The sequence below is a fragment of the Pieris rapae genome, chromosome 22, assembly GCF_905147795.1.
Source record: "Pieris rapae chromosome 22, ilPieRapa1.1, whole genome shotgun sequence".
NCBI classification, from domain to species: Eukaryota; Metazoa; Arthropoda; class Insecta; order Lepidoptera; family Pieridae; genus Pieris; species Pieris rapae.
In genome coordinates, this window is record NC_059530.1 from 2,729,082 (window position 1) to 2,745,080 (window position 15,999).

Here is a 15,999-nt window from a genome sequence, read left to right on the forward strand (position 1 = left end):
CACCAAATGTAGGAGGAGAGGTCTTTGATTTTCTTATTTGGTAATTTCGTGAACAGTTATTATTTAGTTTATTACACACATTACCCACATATTGTCTATGCTTGACAACTAAATGCATTTTCGAGGATTCCTACAAAAAATTAATACCTTTATGTACTATTATTTTTGAGAGCTTTGCTTACTTTTGCTGACAAGTGAAAGGGGGGGATAAATTGTGCTAAATTTGCTTACGTAATACGTGAACGACCCCACATTACCCATTGTAAGTATGGCATTTTTCTAATTTTGAGGATAAATGCTATTTACAGTTTACACTAATGTCATTGTTCATGCCATCCAAGGACCTATTGTCCTCTCTGCCCGCACTTTATGCCCTTATCGCATCCATTACCCAAACAACACTGTCTTAAACATACTCAAGTGGGGCAGAAAGGGGACTAGGTGTAGAATATACATACTTCCGAGCTGTAGTGAAGACTTGTATCAGCGCAGCGTGGTGGCAATTTTTCTTCGCTTAAACAGGAGAAATCAAAAGTTGTAAATGGGCAGTCATACCGCTAAAGCCGTTTCTTCCAGTTTCTTCCCAAGTAAATTTGACGTATATTGTAACGCCATTTTTAGGCACTCCTTTTGTAAAATACATTGTTTCACTAATCTGTAGACTATAGCTGTAGTCTGTACCAGATAAATTATAAGTCATCTGTGTTTTAACAAACTAAATATCAAATATCAACATAACAAAAATAAATAGAATAACCTTACTTTTGTTTCAATTAAAACCTCAATTTTGTAATAATATTTCTAGTTAAAACAGGTAAGTTAAAACTTATTAAAAAGTCAAGTGTAAACTAAAATAATTATCACACTTTAATAATGCTACATTACTATTATACTTACGTATCACATCGTATTTTTTTAATGTAAAGTTTTACATTAGCTTTCCAATTCATAACAGTTTCTTAGCATTAATAATACGATAAATCATTTATAGCCCTACTTTGAAGGGTCTAATAAATTATGTGCATTACTGTCTCTAAATATATTAAATTCTAATCATTGTTTTCTTAAATTCCAATTCACACTGTGAAAGCCTAATGGTTTTGCATTTGTTTTAGTACAATGAACACATTAAAAATTCAACTTCAGTTTGGTGGTGGAGCTGAGTTATTATTTGACAAAATAAAGAAGAGAGATGTAGAATTGCCATCTTTGAAAAAGTATTTTCCAGAAAGTCTGAAAGAGAAATGGACGATAAAAGAATTATTAGTATGGATGAAAGATAATTTATTGAAAGAAAGGCCAGAATTATTTGTTCAGGTAATTTTATCAATTTGCACAAGCTATATGTTGCCTAAATAGTAATTAGTCAAAACTGTCATTAATGATTTATACAATATCTGCAAAGTTTGATAACCCCTTTTGGTAACTCTTTTTTTGATAATTTTTCTTTCTACATATCTTCTCTGCCTGCAAGTAGCCTGATAGTAATCTAGACCAAATAACTGAGAGGAAGATTCTGAGTCGAGACCTAGCATTAAATCTTGAATCATGACTGTAATTATTAAAATATATGTCGGAACTAAAACCTTAGTCTTTGACAGTAATGTATACTGAACAAATAATCAGGAATATGTTTTACATAAATTTTTTATTCATATATAACTCTGTATAACTATGATATTTGGTATTATCAAATATTGTCATATTAATTAATGACAAAAATAATATACCCTTTTTCTGGATTTAATTTGTTGTAAAAACACAACATGTGGAAAGTGTTATCATTTTAAATTTATAATTGTCATGTATTGTTCTTGGTAAAATCTTATTTTTTTTTAATTTTGTAGGGTGATTCAGTGCGACCAGGAATTTTAGTATTAATAAATGATGCGGATTGGGAGCTATATGGAGAATTAGATTATGAAGTTCAAGAAAATGATGTTATTATGTTTATATCAACATTACATGGTGGATAGTTTTATAAATATATATATAGGATTTAATAAATGTTTTTTAATTAATTTTGTTTTATTTTGACCCTACTATAAGATACCCCTTTAGGTTTTTCAGAAAGCTTTGATTTGTAAATGATAAACTAGGTTTCTGGTCAGAAGCGGACCCGCGAGAAGGGGTTGTAGTAGGTTAAGGGCGACATTAACTACGAATTATCCTCTGAAGCAAGCAGAAGATTACTAGAGTACTTTTGAGATGTTAAAATGCTTTGGAATAAATAACTAATTTTTACACTGTGATCTTAACTATATACCTTATGTAGCGGGTACGTGTTGGGCCTCGAGTTGGGCGGGGGCTGAATATTAAATAATAATTTTGTATATATATGAAATACATAATCTAATGAGGATAAGTCCCTGTCCAAGTTGAAATGCTTCCAAACACTACGTCAACCGTTTTTCGTTCTCGAATTTTATTTTTCCGTAGGTAAAGGTGCGCACGGTGGCACAAATTTTTGTAGCTCCCGGTATCTGAGGATTACTTCCAGGAAATATTCTTAAATAATAGTCTATATATCTTACAAAGACTACATTCCATATTTCCTTTCAAATACTTAGTCTAACAGTTCGTTTTCAACGAAATCTGTATGTCGATGGGGCAGGTTGTGATTGTACCTTGTATTTGTAGCACAGAAAATGATGGAATGTATGAAGCTCCCGGAGATACACTACTTACAAGTTGATTAGACCAACTTTTTGATACTTCACTCTATAAAGTTGTTTTAATTATTTGAACAGCAATGTGTTTTAAATAAGTAAAATTAATTTTGCTTATTGATATTAGACTTAAGATATCTCTGAATAGCCTTATTTTATACCTAAGACTAGCGACCCGCCCCGGCTTCGCACGGGTGCAATGCTGATATATAATATAATATATATAAAATACACTACAGAAAAACTGTGAACGGTGTATATAAAAATGTGGGTTATCCATAAGAGATAGACATATACGATCACGGACTTTTCTGTAGACCTTTTCAATGGGTACAATACTTAGTACATTATTTTGATATTAGACTTAAGATATCTCTCAATAGCCTTATTTTATACCTAAGATACCTACTAGCTGAACCGCTAACTTCGTTCCGCCTGACAGTCTATATAGTGTTTAACTTTAGTTTATTTTAATTTAGGATTTCATTAGGGTAATAACATTAATACAACTTTTTTTGCAAAAGCAGAAATGTTTTAATGCTTGCCATTGCGAAAGAAGAATGGTAGTTTTACACATTTAGTCTTCCCTCTAGCGCCAATATTGCGATACTGTATGATAAAGCACTTTATGATAAACAAAATTTTTTGAAGAGGTAACTTTTACGATATTTTATTATTAATTCTGCTATTCGGAACGGAGAAGAATCCATCGAAAAAGATATAACAGTGGTGTAACTAACACGACCTTGTATTATTATTAGTATGATATTTAGATTATATTATACCCAGTTAAGGTTTTTTAAATTTTAGTTAATGCCCACAACCTCGCTTAAACATAACATTCAACGGTAATTGTCTTCCAACAAATCTTGACTAAGAGTAGCTAGGTCATTTACGAAGTAAATATTTACAAAAACAATGTTATGGAAACTGAGATTCACGATGGATTTGTACGAAGTTGTGTTTGTACTATGAAAGCATACAATTGCGTAGGTGCTTGGCCATGATCATAAACAAGGGTCCTTCAAGAAAAGAGCGTACAAATTCTTAAAAGGCCGGCAACGCACTCGCGGGCCCTCTAGCATCGAGAGTGTCCACGTAGTGTAACATCAGGTGAGCTGCCCTTCCCGTTTGCCCCCTGTTCTAAAAAAAAGGGACTACGTTTCCATTCATTTTTTCATACTTATTTTTGTCACGGCCAGGGTGTAGGTAATAAATAAAATAAATAGTCTTTATTCGAGTGCTTCAATACTAAGTTATATTAAAATTATGTTATTATCGCATTAATTAGTAATACAACTTATTTAGGATTAAGTACCTACTTAAATTATCTTTGCTCATTTCTCTTTTTGATTTATTGATTTTATTTCGGTTATATTCTTTTAACCTTATATATAAAATACAGAAATTTAACTATATTGCAAGGTTTACCGACTGTTTGAATTATAGCTAAGAATGATATATTGCAATAAAAGCACCCTTTGTCCTCCTCTTTTGCGTAAGAGGTTAAAGGCTTATAAATTCTATCTTTGATATTTTAAAGCCCATACAAATTTCAATATTACATCATACATCACCCTTGTAATAATCGAATCTTATAATATTGGGGCGAACGTGAATGGTAGGGTCGAACCTCTCAAATATTTAAACCAATTATGAAAAATTGGTTTTGCTTTTAAATCTTTTGATGCATTTTTTCTTGCGTCATGCTACCTTTGGAAAGAAAAGGTATTTACGATATTTTAAAGTAACTTTTACCACTGCTTTGATAAATAACGAAACCTGTGTCCATGGGCGGCGGTATCACTTAACATCAGGTGAGCTTCCTGCCTGTTTGCAACCTGTTCTTTAATAAAATAAAACCTAAGGACGGATTCAGCGGGATCTTGAGTCTCTTCGATCTGGATAGGGTTCCACTGTAGGATAAATCTTTTGAAACTTTTGTAACTTTGAAGTTACAGTTTATTTATAAATGCAATCTAAACCGGTACTTGTTCTAATACCAAATAAACGGGCTTATTCACAAAACGACCGAAATTTGCTAGATGATACCTTCCCAACCTGACGGGAATCCTTCAAGGGTGGATGCCCTAGACGACATGTGTTGCGACTGGCGCGGTACAAACCTGATGAATATTTGTTTGTCACAACTTAGCTTTACTTGTTGATATTGTTCTAAGTTTGACTAGGTTTTTATGTTAATTACTTTATTTAAAAAAGAGTAGAGAAGAGTATTCTTTAGGTCGGAATATGCGCAAGACATTCTTCCTTCAGAAGCGGATCTACTTATGGGCTTTTTGGACTGCAGCCCAGGGCCAAGTCTCCACTGAAAACAATAGGCAATCATAACCTTAGAGATCTATCAACCCAAGTGCGATGTGCATCGGGGAATACCCTGTCGCTTGGGATGGGTAGGTGTATTTTTTGTGTGTGCATCTGTTCCCGAGAGACTTCCCCGTAATAGCCCTCAGCCTCTAAAATTCACAATCCGCCCATGTCCTACATAAAGCCTTTTTTAAATATATATATATATATATATACATATTGTTGTTTAGTTTGACATCACTGGTTATTATTAAAATACCGGCGGTGCCCATTACATTTATTAGACTTTAATTATAAGACTATTCTAGATTTTTCTCACCGCATTAAATGGTTTTTAAAACAATGGCATTATGTTAGGCGCAGCGGGTGCTATGTTTTTTATTCAAACAACACGCCCTAAACGTACTTGTAATGATATTACTGGTATTAAGATTCAATCCTGTGCGGTACAGGCGACGACATAATGCAATGGTTTAAATACTAGTGTTTCAGATTTTAAAGCTTCGATTGTTAGATAAAAAAGTGCGAATAAAGTACACATGTTTGATGTGAAATTTCTATAAAACGTAGAAGCCCCAATAGATGATCATGTACCATATGACTACTCCATGTACTTGTATATATAATTCACACTGTTTACACACTATACGTGCTATAATAATATATAATAATAATAAAAATAAATAAAAATCTGCGTTTACTGTACAAGACGTTATGCGACAGAATTTCCATCTAAAGCTCTAATATGTACCTACTAAACGAATACAATATCAACCAATAGCGTGTATTTTTCCTCGATCTCCCTTTCTTACTCTCTCAATCGCTCTCTCCCTTTTCAGCGACAAAAACGCTGCACATCTCCGTGACGTTCAGTAAATTTTTTACCCTTAAATGCCTAAAGAAGTCTCACTTCAAATCATTATAATGGATGAATTTGGATATCCTCATTTAAAATGTAAGTATTTGTACTAAAGATAATGAGTTTTGACCAACTCGCCAGTAATAATATATTATAGTGACACTGATATATGAAAGCAACGTATTTTCGAAATAATTATAATGATAAACACACGAGGCTAACGTACGGCTGTATGTAGGATATCTTGAAGGATAAACTTTCATTAGAAAATACTATTTGCTTCAGATTCAGGATGTTCCGAGTAGGCGAACAGCCAGCAGACCAGTCACCATTGCAGAGCTGTCAGTCATTGTTATTGGCTCAATATTTCAAATCTTGAAGAATTCATGAAAACTCGCCCACGTGAATTGAGTAAAGATACTTTTCATTTGTTTTACATTGTAATTTTTTTTTAATTTCTTAATGTAAAGTACATTTGATTGATTTATGTTTTACGTTTCTTATATTTTATGACTGTTTTGTTTTGTTTCGTATAGTCTGTTTTCTTATACATATAATAATATAAGATTACTTATAAATAAATTATTAATATGTATATAATTAGTTTAATTTTAAAGAACTCAAAGTTTTGGTTTAACGAATAAGATTACAAGGAATGCGAAACTTGAGTTAACTTATACACAGTTGAAAATCCAACTGCAAAGTTTTTGTGGTTAATAATAATTATCATAACACATTGGCCAAAGTAAATAACCGTATCACTTGTTCACACGACTGTACAAATCAGCTTAGGGTGAGAAGGGTCGAAACCCCATCATATTCCTGACATTTCTGACTGAATGTACATACTAATTAAATGATATGACATTTAAACTTCACAACGTGATGTTTTTACGAGCTCAAATGCCACTGAAATAAATAAATAAATATAGCCTTTATTGACAATCTCATAAAACATACATTTTATCTTAATTGTTTTCACGTATAACGGACCTATTGAGCGTCTCAGTGCGAAAACAGAGACCACATACCATCTTAATTGTACTAAGTTATTAACGAAATTTATATAAAGTAACCATGTTATTATTTCCTATTAAACACCGGTTCTCAAATGTCTTGCTTTTCAGCATAGGCCTCCCCAAGTGTTCTCTACAAAGATTTCTGGCTTTCTTCGTCCATGTCGCTCCTGCCACCTTATTAATATAATCTTCCCATCTACGATGTTGTCTACCTTTACTTCTCGTTTCATGTCTACAGCACCATTTCACCACAACCATTCATTGATAATACTATATCTTGTTATATTTGTTTGTTTCTAGATGTAAGATTTTAATGTTGTCTGCTGGACAACCTTGTTTTAATTAAACTGTCAGTCCTTCAATTCCGAATTGTGTAAAAATATTCTTAAATATTTAGCATTTCCCAGTATGAAATTCAAAAGGGGTACACAAGAACCGAGTTTTTGAACACTTTCTTTATATACTATGAATAGTTTATAGTAAATTTGGTTAGTTTTATACTACGTATTAGCCTAAGGTAGTATAGATCGTAATAATAATAATGTAATGTTAAACAACACTAAAAAAACTGGTAGCTATGTGTGTTTTATAAAAGGCTTTATACTTAAATTCATTATTATATAGCTAAAAACCCATTTTAAATCTATTCAGTACTAGTTATCTGCAAGTGGAATCACGTAAGTAGTTGACAAATATACGATTTGGCGGAGATTTCTGTCTTCAGAGGTAGTCTTAGTCAAATAATGTCTCATTCTTACACCTGAATGTAAATTTTAAAACGTCTGTAAAAATAAACAATTATTAATACGTTTTTCATGTTATATGCTAAGGCTTTAAGGGATCGTCTGTCCCTTTCTTTTATAGGCGCGATGTGTTTGTGTCGCGTTCGCACACTCGCCGGGGTGAATATTGAGCGTGCGTTGCTACCGGGATGGGTTCAAGTGATGTTCGGGTATCGATAAAATTAATCGATGATTTTGAACAATATAATACCCAGGAACATAGTGTTTTAAATTTTTAATGAGACTGACTGTTTTATTTATTAAAAAAAATGTATATTTTAATAATATTATTTGCTTAACTAATCTTAAATAATTTCCAATAAAATATATAACATAGAAATTTAACATAAGATACATAATTAATACAGAAATAACATAATACATAAAAATAATATTTTTTAATTGTATAGTAAAATATATAACTATATTAATTACATTATATTACAAGTATTTGTTACAATGTATTATACTTACGAAATTAATAAATATAACATTGTTAATTTATAACTTATCTGTACCTGATACAAAGTGATTTTAGATAAATTATGCATATTTCAGTCCATATAAATTAATTGTTAAAAAAATATTTGACATACATAGTCGTTAGAATGTTTATAAATGCGATACTTTAATACTTAACAATATTTAGTATAAAGTAGCTATAGTTTATATCTAGTTAATACGTCTTATTTTGAGTGCGTTGCCGACCTTTAACGCTTTAGCTTGTAGCTACAGTTATAAATGTTGCTATACTAGTCTGTCTAGTAAGCTGAAAGTTTATCGATAACTTACCCCAATTTCCCATCACTATCGGGAAACACGGAATCTTTAGTACTAGGGGTCGCTTCGTAGCGAGTGAACGTTTACCGGAAAATGTGGAAAATCTCATAAAAAATACAATTTTCCTCAACATTTTAATAGACAGAAGTGATTTGTGTGTTATTTTGTGACAATCTCTGTGTCTGTGTCGGGATGCAAACGTAACGAAATACCGGTGAGTTATGTAATGATTACGATTATTTTTAACGTTACGAAATGGGTGGGTTTTATATATATGTATACTGATAACAATGTTTTTCTGTTTAAATATATTCTTGCAACACTTTTATAACTCTATAGAGAGTTCCATTTTCGTTCGTCATAGGATTTCATTGAATATACGAAGGCTTTATCTGGACAAATGACATTCAAACAATGAGTCAAAGTCTGTTTAGTGATTGGCATGAAACATTTAGACTATTCACACTATCCTTAACTAACATAATAATAATAAAACAAGTTTGGCCCCTGTATACTTTCCACACTGTATTGCGATACTTAATCGTTGAGCGAAGAAAGTACCATCTCTGATGTCATGCTATCTTAAATCTTTAAGTAGCGTCTGATGATGAACACCCCGACCAAAAGCCTACTCCACTCAAATCTTGCACGGTATTATTAAATAAATAGTACACCATACCTCCTGCTAATAGAGGACAAATCTTTGTATTAATTTATTTTATTATTATTTATTACTTAAGATGTCATGTGGAACATGGTGTAACCCTTGCCTAAAAACGTTGAATAAAACTTGGCGATTAAAAAGAGTGGCGGAGAGTTTATTGCCAGTTCTTCTCTTCCGTTCTACGCCCTTGATATGAGGACTTGCATAGAAGAAGCATTCAATTTATATTTTTTTGCCGTTCATAAGTGTACATTGTTACGTACAGGAATAAATGATTTTTGACTTTTGACTTGATTTTAAGTTCCCATATACGAGACTGTGAGGTTTTTGGTTTTGGTGAAGTTGAGTGGCGCCATTGCATTGATTGCTGATTTGTTTCTGGATATCCACGCCTCATCACCGGTAACAATGTGTCCTTTTGCACACAATAATCTTTATCAGCGCGAACATCACAGCTGGCGGGAGAAACAATTATCGCGGACATTGTCTACTGTACGCACAACTAGCAAAATTACTACTGAATCAAAACAACACCTGAAATGACTGCACGAGTAGTGCACGTACAGATACGTACAAGTTTAAACATGTTATGACTTGTCGATTCTGAAGTATAAGCGAACGGCCCTTACTTTTTGAATATGCCTCGTATAAATGCAATCTAAAACGCGATAATAATTCGTTATCTATCTATATATATTTATTAAATTATATAATATATTTATATCTGTATCAGTTTAGTTTATTTTATGTTCCTGTTTATATTTTTTCTTTGTAACTATATGTAATATGCATTTTTGCACTTCTTGCCTACCTTATGTAATTTAATACATTTTATATACTCACAGTGGTTGCCCGGAAGAGATCGCTGGACAGCGATAAGGCCGCCAGTTGCCGTTCTTTTCATTTATATACAATTGTAATGTAATGTAACAAAGTGTTAATAAAAAATAAATTCTTAAGGAACACCGTAAGTTGAGGAGGAATTTTTAAATCTAACGATCATGTTGATGATGAGCTAGTTTCCAAGAAATTTGTCAGTTACGTAGACTAAGGGCCTGTTTCACAATGTATGGATAAAGTGCCAAATAGCTATGCAACACATAAATTATTTGAAAGATAAAAGTTCCAAATAAGATACTTCGAATTTCATGACGTATAGCGCTATCTGACAGTCGTGAAACGCAAAAATACTATTTATCATACCAATAAGTAACAAATAGCTTATTTGGAACTTATCCGGACATTGTGAAACAGGCCCTAAGGATATTTAGCACACGTGCTTAGTAAGTCATATTCAAATATTATCACGTTTATATAGGTCAAACTGTGAACTCCCTTTTGAAGTTGGTCAACTAATTAACAGATAATACTTTCGACACGCCCTTATATTGAACTATGTATTCATTTATATTCACGCCCAATATAGTTTATAATACTTTCTCTGAAGGGGTAGGCAGAGACTGTCACGCTTCATCAACTTTTATCGTCGGTTAGTGGAACTTTTAACCTGTCTCCATTGCCTCCTGGATTTGATCCAGGTATGTCTGACAGGGCTTACCCAACCCAACTTCACCAACCACTTGTATATCCTATGTATAAGTTAGGTTTAAAGACATATATTCTCATTATAGACAATAGTCACTTACATGAGAACACTTATATGATTAAGGTACAATTTATTACGTGGTGGTGGTAGAACTTGGGTATACTTTCATTTCCGTAGGTTGGGATCACTCAGTAGATGGTGTTTTCAATGAGTTACTTCTCAATAAAAACACTTTACGCAGCCTTGGAGATACTCCTGACTCTCCTAGTCATACATTACATTCTCTCACTCATGCACCGAGGCGTGAAAAAAGGAGAAAATTTAAATGTAATTAAAAAAAATATTAAGATTGTTATGAAAGAACTGGCAACCTCGACAAAAGTATTTTCTTACTTTGAAGATTCCCACATTTTACATTTTATAATGAATTGTTGTCAAATAATTAACATAAATTAAATGGTTCATTCGTTCTACATTGCCGTGCAGGGTTGCCTCTTGTATTCTTATTTCTTATCACTACGTCCTCTTTAAACTCACACAGCTCACATAAGATATATCTATACTAATATTATAAAGAGGAAAGGTTTGATTTTTTGTTTGTTTGTATGAATTGAATAGGCTCCGAAACTACTTGGCAGATTTGAAAAATTCTTTCACTGTTGGAAAGCTACATCATTCCTGAGTGACATAGGGTATATTTCATTTAAAAAAAAATAGGCATCCTTACTAAAATTACGATAACATTAACATTTGTTTATTATTTGATACAATTCTAACAGATGGCGCTGAGTTAAAGGTAGTTTAGTTTAGGTCCGTGTCGTGGTACCAACGTTTCACATAAGTTCTCCTTCGGTTTCCCTTGATTAATTTACTACTATGTAATATAACAAAAACCTTAGCCACAGCAACGCTTGGCCGAGTCTGCTAGTTATATATAAAGTGCTAAGCTTGTTTATACACAAAAATACAGTGGCTACAACCACGGGCGGATCTTATGTATTGTGTCATTTGTGTTTCTTTGCAACGTAGTGTGAATAAATAAATAAAATTAGGTTTTAGTAAAGGTATTCTTGCAATAACCATTATAGTAAAGGGTTTAAAAGGAATTTGGGTGCGTTATTTAATTAAAATACGTGGACCATGGGGCTGTACGCCGTGGTATGTGTAATTTACAATCTTTTTACTTATGAGATCTAGAATACGATAATAAAACACTTCTCAATGTTCCATAGTACCTTAGTTCTATCAATTACAGTCGTAAATGTTAAGGAAAGTGGATTTTTAAAATGGAATAAAACCATTAAGATTCCTTTCAAGGATTTTAAAATCCTCGTCAAATCGTTTTTTTTTAAAGAACAGGAGGCAAACGTGCAGGAGGCTCACCTGATGTTATGTGATACCGCCGCCCATGGACACTTTCGATGCTAGGCGGCTCGCGAGTGCGTTGCCGGCCTTTTAAGAATTTGTACGCTCTTTCCTTGAAGGACCCTAAGTCGAATTGGTTCGGAAATACTTCAGTGGGCAGCTGGTTCCACCAGGTGGTGGTGCACGCAAAAGTATTACTGGTATGTCAATATAACCGACATGTTTAGAACAACATACCGGTTATATTGACCAAAATCAAAGGTCCCGGCTGAATTCTACTGTATTGAGTTCTTAATAACAACGTCATCGGCTGTTACGACTATCGGTTTTTACGACCAAATATGAGTAGTACCTTCGATGTCGTTATTACAGATTTTAACTGTAATCTGACTTTGATGTTGTTAAATTATATAGAAAATGGCGTCCAAAAGAACCATTGCTCCGACATATACAAAATATCACTACTTCATTATTTGACAGGACAATAAATTATGAAGTAATTAATTAAGCGATTTAGCTTAGGTCATTAATTGTTCCGCATTTATTGTAGGTCTGCAGTACTTTAGATAGGACATCTATACTCTCTTCTTCATCTTATTCGTAGTCGTGATCGCTATGTGGAAATAGAAGGGGCATGTCCTCAGCCACCGCTGCCTATTGGAGGTCTTCCTGCTGCACTGATATATAACTCAAACTCTTTGTTCGTGATATCTAAGTAAATTGTTTAATATAATAATAATAACAGTGCTTTAAAAACAGCGATTTACATTTGATACTAAGTTAATAGTATTAACATTATCTTATATCTTTAAACGAGCAATTCTTGTATAAATATATATATATATATAATTGGAATCTCGGAATCGGCTCCAACGATTCTTGAAATTTAGTATACGGGGGGTTTCGGGGGCGATAAATCGACCTAGCTAAGAATAATTTCTAGAAAATGTAATTATATTCCTGTTTTATCAACTTAAACATAGAATTGATCGTTTAAAGATGTCAGTCAAATAAAAATTTAAATTTGAATATAATTAATTATCTTTATTCGATAATTATATTCATATTTCATCATTTTATTAGTATGTTATTCGTACTTAAATATAATTTCCAAAAAACACAATTTATAAAAAGAAAAAAATACCTCCAGGTATCCAAAATCCAGGTACTATTATTTATATGTGTAGCCGCGTACAAACAATATGAATCATTTACGATAAGACAAATTCTTCTAAGACTTCAATAAGCTTTAGTAAAAGCTTAATAATAATAACTTTCGAAATCCAGACAATAATATCACTATCCAAACACGACCTTTTTCTTTATAATTAGGTAAAAATTTGTTTCGTGCTTTCTTGTAGTAATTTATTTGCGTAATCACACTTTTAACACAAACTTAACACGCGAAAAGATTTATTGGAACAATTGGAGCTTGTTAGCGCGACTTTCGCACGAAACTTTTTTAAATTCTAAATGGCCATTACGCATCTAAAATTGGGGTAGACGCCTCGTGACTCTTCATAATTAGTTACTGGGTGACAACGCAATTTCTGCCGCGCCACCACTTTGTGGAACCAGCTGTCCAGGGAAGTATTTCCTACGCAATTCGACTTAGGGTCCTTCAAGAAAAGAGCGTATCAATTATTAAAGGCCGAACTGCCAGCCTACTGGCCGTGCGAGTGTCCATGGGCGGCGGTATCACTTAGTCATAGTCATAATATCTTTATTCATTTAGGTAAACATGTACAATTTAATTTGTTTTACTTATGAACGTCAAGAAAAACAAATTAAATTAATCGTAAATTTACATTTACCACCAGTTCGCAAGTCAAGGGCGTAGAGCGGGTAAGAAGAACTGGCAAGAAACTTTCCGCCACTCTTTTCAATCGCCAAGTTTTTAATACAAATTGTTTGAACTGGAGCAAATCAATCCCAAGGATTAGGATCATTTAGGTATTCGTCACATTTATAAAAGGCTTTATTAATTAATTTACTTAACATTTGATGAGCCTCCTGCCAGAGTCAGTTTTACATATGTAATTTAAGCTTTTTTTATTATAGAAATTAAAAACTACTGAGCAGTGATCGTTTTATCCAGTAGCACCCTGGGTGTTCGATGGACTTTCTATAAGCGCATTTCACATAACAAGAAAAACATCGTGAACAAACCGGAATTAGACCCAAAATATATGTTATTTTATTTATTTATTTATTCCACTACATTATTCTATCTTAACAGTTACACTATTAATTCGATAGAACTCCAAAATAATACCCACACCAATTATCCTACATAATAACATTAAAAAATTAAACTTATATGCCTAAGGGCCTGTTTCACAAGGAATGGATAAAGTGCCAAATAGCTATGCAACACATAAATTATTCGAAAGATAAAAGTTCCAAATAAGATACTTCGCATTTCATGACGAGTAGCGCTATCTGACAGTGGTGAAATACTGTTTATCCTACCAATAAGTAATAAATAGCTTATTTGGAACTTATCCGGACATTGTGAAACAGACCCTTAGCAACAAGAATTAAATATAACATGTATTACGTGTGAGATACATTCTGCCATGCGATGGCCAAGTCAATGTATTTATCTACACTAATATCATAAAGAGGAAAACTTTGTTTGTTTGTTTGTTTGTAATGAATGAGCTCATAAACTACTGGACCGATTTTAAAAATTCTTTCACCATTCGAGCTACATTATCCACGAGTACAGTTTGCCAGTTCAGCTAGTTTTAAATATTTGTAATATTGGTATGGTCACTCAGATATTGGTAAGTTAATTACATAATAATTTACGACGAAAGCTCCCGTAAATAGGGATTGATTACATTAATCGACTTAATATTACATGGATCTCAGAACCTTTATGTTAGAAGAACTGCTCTACAAGACGTGTTTTTTTATATCTTTACTGGCGTCTATTTTAACAAATAATATTATTCATATTCAGCCCACGTGCATGCTCCCAATTTTAATTTAACCGGTTCGCAACTCTCGGGACCTGATATTACTTATTCAGTTGTGATCAAGGTCGGTTGGTCGGGATTGAGGGTCTAAACGTTTACATATTACACACGCGGACAAAGACTCCCAACTCTACGGAACAAAAGCTTCAACACTGTTAATAACAACGGTATTTTGATGTCATATTTAGAACCGTTCTAGGTATTGGTAATTTAATTAGTATGTTTTCATATCATAGTATGTCAAGCAGGGGCAAACGATAATGGGGCGTACAGCTACACACTCCCAAAAGGGTTGTAAGTGCGTTGTCGGTCCCCTAATTTATATATAGCGGTGCGTAGAAAAAATTGTTATTATCAACAGAGTTGTAAAATTTATATCGCGGGATAAAGTCGAAACGTCCACACAGATCTCTCGGTAAAATTTCGAAGCAGGTAACGTGGGTAAATGAGGTCAGTGCCTCAGAATTCTGTATCTGTTTCGTTATCATTTGTATTTTTACAAGTAGGCAATCAGCTTTCTGCGCCTGAAACACTGTCGTTTTTGGGTCTAAGACATGCCGGCCCGTGATGTTTTCATTCTCTACTTGAGCGAGTATAATATGTAAATGCGAACATAAAGTTCATTGGTGCAAAGCCGGAGATAGAACCCGCCGCAGGGAGATACCTAAAGCCAAGCCAGCAGTTTTGTGTAATCATATATAAAATACTAGTGACCCGCCCCAGCTTCGGACGGGTGCAATGCTGATGAAAAGCAGGTTTTTATTTTGTATTGTTATTTCCGTCGCTGGAAAGCTCCGATAATATACGCGACATATACCATCACGGACTTTTCTGTAGACCTTTTCAATTTGTACAATATTTAGTACATTATTTTGATGAAACTCGTAGGGTTCAGCCTGGGTTTGCAATGTAATCGGAAAAAATGTAATTATTTACGACATCACATTAGAAACCTCAAAAATAACAGTACTTCACTATTTAATGGATGTTATTATACATATAAACC

At 33.2% G+C, this 15,999-nt stretch overlaps 2 protein-coding genes across 2 annotated transcripts in view; both read left to right on the plus strand.

Annotated features, from left to right (window-relative positions):
- The first annotated feature begins 667 nt into the window (after positions 1 to 667).
- Positions 668 to 2,021, plus strand: LOC110992544 (ubiquitin-related modifier 1 homolog). Its single transcript, XM_022258414.2, has 3 exons — positions 668 to 814; positions 1,116 to 1,317; positions 1,848 to 2,021. Exons 2-3 carry the CDS (start codon positions 1,120 to 1,122, stop codon positions 1,974 to 1,976), a joined length of 327 nt encoding a protein of 108 aa, XP_022114106.1. The 5' UTR covers positions 668 to 814; positions 1,116 to 1,119; the 3' UTR covers positions 1,977 to 2,021.
- A 6,371-nt stretch (positions 2,022 to 8,392) lies between these two features.
- Positions 8,393 to 15,999, plus strand: part of LOC110996172 (igLON family member 5) — a 105,391-nt gene continuing 97,784 nt past the window's right edge. Inside the window, exon 1 of the mRNA XM_045632999.1 lies at positions 8,393 to 8,648. The gene's annotated coding sequence lies outside the window, so the exon portion shown is untranslated. The remainder of the gene's footprint in view (positions 8,649 to 15,999) is intronic.

Bases quoted from the DNA above. Each gene is read 5' to 3' on its own strand.
- LOC110992544 (XM_022258414.2), top strand. From the start codon at position 1,120: ATGAACACATTAAAAATTCAACTTCAGTTTGGTGGTGGAGCTGAGTTA. The intron at 1,318-1,847 runs GTAATTTTATCA...TTAATTTTGTAG, and splicing joins GGCCAGAATTATTTGTTCAG to GGTGATTCAGTGCGACCAGG.